Source organism: Diorhabda sublineata, chromosome Y (genome assembly GCF_026230105.1).
Source record: "Diorhabda sublineata isolate icDioSubl1.1 chromosome Y, icDioSubl1.1, whole genome shotgun sequence".
Taxonomy (NCBI): Eukaryota; Metazoa; Arthropoda; class Insecta; order Coleoptera; family Chrysomelidae; genus Diorhabda; species Diorhabda sublineata.
Window position 1 is genome coordinate 8180990 of NC_079486.1, and position 4304 is coordinate 8185293.

At 35.1% G+C, this 4304-nt stretch overlaps 1 protein-coding gene across 1 annotated transcript; it reads right to left on the minus strand.

Annotated features, from left to right (window-relative positions):
• Positions 1 to 2723: 2723 nt before the first annotated feature.
• Positions 2724 to 3648, minus strand: LOC130451966 (uncharacterized). The gene is made up of 2 exons (XM_056791322.1): positions 3294 to 3648; positions 2724 to 3198 (listed from the first exon to the last, which is right to left on the minus strand). The coding sequence occupies exons 1-2, from the start codon at positions 3499 to 3501 to the stop codon at positions 2939 to 2941; spliced, it is 468 nt and encodes a 155-aa protein (XP_056647300.1). The 5' UTR covers positions 3502 to 3648; the 3' UTR covers positions 2724 to 2938.
• Positions 3649 to 4304: the final 656 nt, after the last annotated feature.

The window sequence follows — 4304 nt, forward strand, 5'->3', positions numbered from 1 at the left end:
ATCCACTACTATATTTTCTATTTTGAAAACCAGTCCTTCTAAGGTAAGACAAAAACAATTTGCTTCTGAATATGATGCAATAGAAAAAATAAAATCTTTATAATGAAGCTTTTTATACTGCTTGCAAGAGAAATTTGGCGTTGGTCCTAAGAAATGGGACAATTCACATTTACAGAAGTGTTCATCATCAGGTGAAGTACACTGTCATTTCAATTTCTTTTAAGCGTCTATTAATCTGTTGTAACGGTTTATTCGGAGACTGAACTAACGATTTTAAATGGTGGAGATAATTTTCAAATGGAAATGCTGACGAATTGTCTAGTGGCCCGAAATTTTCAACGTCATCTGCCAAATGTAATAAGGAATGTACATTGTAAACTAAGAACTCTAATCCGTAGATCTTTTCACTGTGCGTTACGAATAAATGCAAAAGTTGGCGCGCAAATGGAACTCCGAATTTTTCAATATGGCGTTTAGAAATAAGTATCATAATTGAACAATGAAATAGCAAAAAATGCTCATATATTGCCAAATCGACATTCCCATACAAAGCAACTGGCCCAATATACATTAAAAATGTTCGAAATTCCGTTGCTTTCCAATCTGCCAACTGAGACAAACTGCGCCCTTTCCGATTGAATTCTACTGGAATACATTTACTGAGAAAAACAATTTTTTCAGATACATTTTGAAATGCAGTAGAGCTCATTTTGGCTCGGCTTGCGCGTCCTGTCCAAATACGCAAAAGTTTTTTCATTACACCTAGACAAACTAGGTGCATATAGTCTAAAGAAAAGACATAGATCAAATCTATAGGAAGAGCTATTAGAGGAGATTCTCCATGATGATGAGATACATCAATTTTAGTCCGAAAAGATTCGTTGTCTCTCTTGTTAAAAGGTAAATTTTTGAAAATGACATGTCCCAGGTGTTCTCCAGAGTTATCGCACCTTTCACAGGAACTATACCCTGAATGGGTCTTCACACATTTCAGATATGCGCGCGCAGGAGCATCGCAAACAAAGCTGTGAACTTTTACTTCATGGATATTATTATTAATTTCAATGCCCGTGGTAAGTAAGTTCGATAACTCAATTAAAAAATCTTCTAAAAACGCTGACAATAAATTTGGTTTGCCACTTCCTAAAAAAGAACCAACAACAAACGGCTCACTCTTAAAATTTTTTACAAGTGCTAAAATGGGCCAGAGATCATGTTTCTGACCATTTCTATAAATGGGCAGTCCATCTACATTAAATGAAATGTTGATAATGCTGTACTGAGAAATATTAGGCACTGACAATAACTTTAATTTTAAAGCGTTAACAAGTCCAAAATGACAATATTCGCCATTTAACAACGATTTTGTTTTCGTTTCTCTGGGCGTTTTCAGCAGCGTTCGACTGTCTAACGGTAACTCATTATGGTATGGATGCAAGATATGCAAGAGATGAGTAACTACTGTACGTCGAACGTACCTTGAAGCTGCCCAGTTTGACAATTTCGAATGCAAATCGCTAGGCGGCGGTTCATTAGAAAATAAATCGTTAGGGGGCACGTTACTGGAATAGGAAGTCAAATGGTTGTATAACGTCGCATCATTGAAGAGCAAATTTTCATTAGGAGAGTTTACATTAAAATCTAAATCTCTTGAGGAACAGGTGTCATTTTCACTTTCACACATTGAATCAGCAAAAAAAACGGATTCATTGGAATCATTATTAACTATTAAAGATGTATTATAACATTTCTGACTCACAGGTGCTAAATTTGCTTCTGCCACCCTTCTGTAGAGTTGTCTTTGACTAACAACACTTTTTTTCTTACGGGTTGCCATGCTGCTGCTTTTTCAATTTCTCTGGTACATGTTTCAACCACACCTTGATGGTATCTTCTATTTCTTTCTGACTGACTAGAGGGGAGCTTTTTCTTACAGCACCTAAAAATGTTGTTTTAGATTAATAATAAGTATGCACCTACAAGTGAAAACACTTACCAATAATCACATCCTTTACGTTTAAGTTTTTAAAAGCCTTTTTCTCACCTCGTTTGCCACAAAAATTCCAATTAGTTGCAAGAGAATAAGTGAATAAAAAATTTAAAATGCGGTTTGTATGTCCAGTAAAATCTCTCCCTCCAAAAGTCGATAGATATGCCGACTGGAATCACATAATTTAAATTGTAAAATACATATTAAGTGGTACAGAACACCCACCAAAGCCAGGCAATTATTTTTTTCACTCAGGTATGTTTCCAATTTGGTAATATCCTCTTGAGAATTCAAAGGAAACTGTACGCCTATATCATCTGGTAAATCTGTATTACTGGCGTGATTGCCACTGCGATCTTGTTTTCGGATCCACTGCAAAATTTGATTGTTCTGTTCTCTAATGGTCTTCAATATCAATAAAGTGATTACATCATCTTGAGTGTTTGCTGGCATGGACAAAATATACCTTAGTACCAAAACAGTTTTTACATTATTTTTTGGTTTTTACCTCCATTACTTTCCACTACAGCTCTGATGTTGCTCTGTACATCAGTTGCTTTACTACTTGACGGATTATATGGTGACGAGTTCGAAACAGCAGCCTGGCAAAATGACTGATTTGACGCAGAACCTGTAAAATAGAGAATTAACAAATTCTCCTAGGAAATAATGGACATAAATAATAACTCACAGTTTAAAGTATACATTTTAAACAATTCATGCAAATGGACAATTATATTTTTTACCTCTAATAATTTGTCCTGAAGATTTAGTCAATTGAGTATCTTTTGCTGAATGTTGAGGTGGCAAATAATAAAGTTGATTTGTAGAATCACTATCCTCAAACGACCTTTGCGATTGTCCAGCTGAAGCTAATGGAAAAGTTTGAATTGGGCCAGAATAATCTAAAACAGTAGACAGTTAATAATTTATATGTGCCAGATATCTTTAAGTATAAATCTCATTACCAGATAATATGTTTGTAATAGACTTCCGTATTATTGGTTTTGGTCTAGGTAGGGGTTTCTTGTTTTTTGGAAAATCATCTTCTGATGATGACAGCACTTCTTCCTGCTCATCATCAGTGGAAAATTTCTTTGGACGTATTTTCCTTCGAGGTGAAATAATTGCTGATTCCTCAGCATCTGTAGTTAAATCTGAGGTAATTTCAGCCTTTTTAATTTTTTTCTCCGCAATCTTATAGTCGTCTAAAAACAAGTAATAAATACGAGTTTTTTGAAAAAAATCACAGATATTTAATAGAAAGTGATAAAGCAGTTTAGGTTTAGGCAGCAAAACTAACCAGTCTGGAAAAAAATTCGCTTAATTTGGTGAAGTTTCCAGCTGTTATCCTGGGGAGGCTCTTGTCCAGATTTTAATAATTTTATAAAATTTCCGGTTGTCTGTTTTGGCGGCCAAAAGACTTCTCGTTTAAGCGGTGTTAACCAGGCAGAGTGAACAAGAGAAATTCCACCATTGTTCTGGAATTCAACGCCAACGTAACAATTCATCTAAATAATAAAGACAGTTCCCAACACCAAAATTGTAATAAAATAATGCAGATTTATACTCACTTTGAAAAATTTGTTGCCACGGCCGAAATTAACAAGAATCACCCCGGAAATGCTAGAGTTACTTTTTGCTGCCGTCCGCCATTACGCGCACACGCGTTCACACCAGTAGTCCAGCACGCATGCTCCTGCACGTCTCGTATCGTATCGTGGCATTTCGATTAAAAACGCGCCAAAATTAAATCTTGGTCGACAGCCTCGACAGGAATCGATGCTAAAAATAATTGTTTCCTACTAATAAAATAGTTAAATAATTGTTAATTACAACATTCTCACTTCATCTTTAAATTCAAATTGCATTTCCACTTAAAACGTCAGTTTAGTATTTTCATTGCTAATTAATGAATTTATATTTATATCCATATTTTAGGTAAACAACAATTTAAAATGTACAATTTTTTATAAAGCACGTATAGGGCGCTTAGTTTTTGTAATAAACTTTCGTTCTAATTTTTTTTATAGTTGATTAAAAAGCACTTAAAACGACCGAAAACAAACGTACGAAAGACGTCTCTAGACGACGTCAAAATGACATCTGAAATGTCACGTCATATGGACGTCGCTTATTGGTCTACGACGTCGCCGACTAATAATGTCCAATAATTGACGTCATTATAACGACACTGTGCTGCTTGGGAAATAAGTTCAATAGAGAATAATAAAACTTGGATAGAAGCACCAATGCCCAACAATGCAGAAATACGAAGTACAAAGAGGGTATTTGCTAAGAAGTCTTCAAAAGA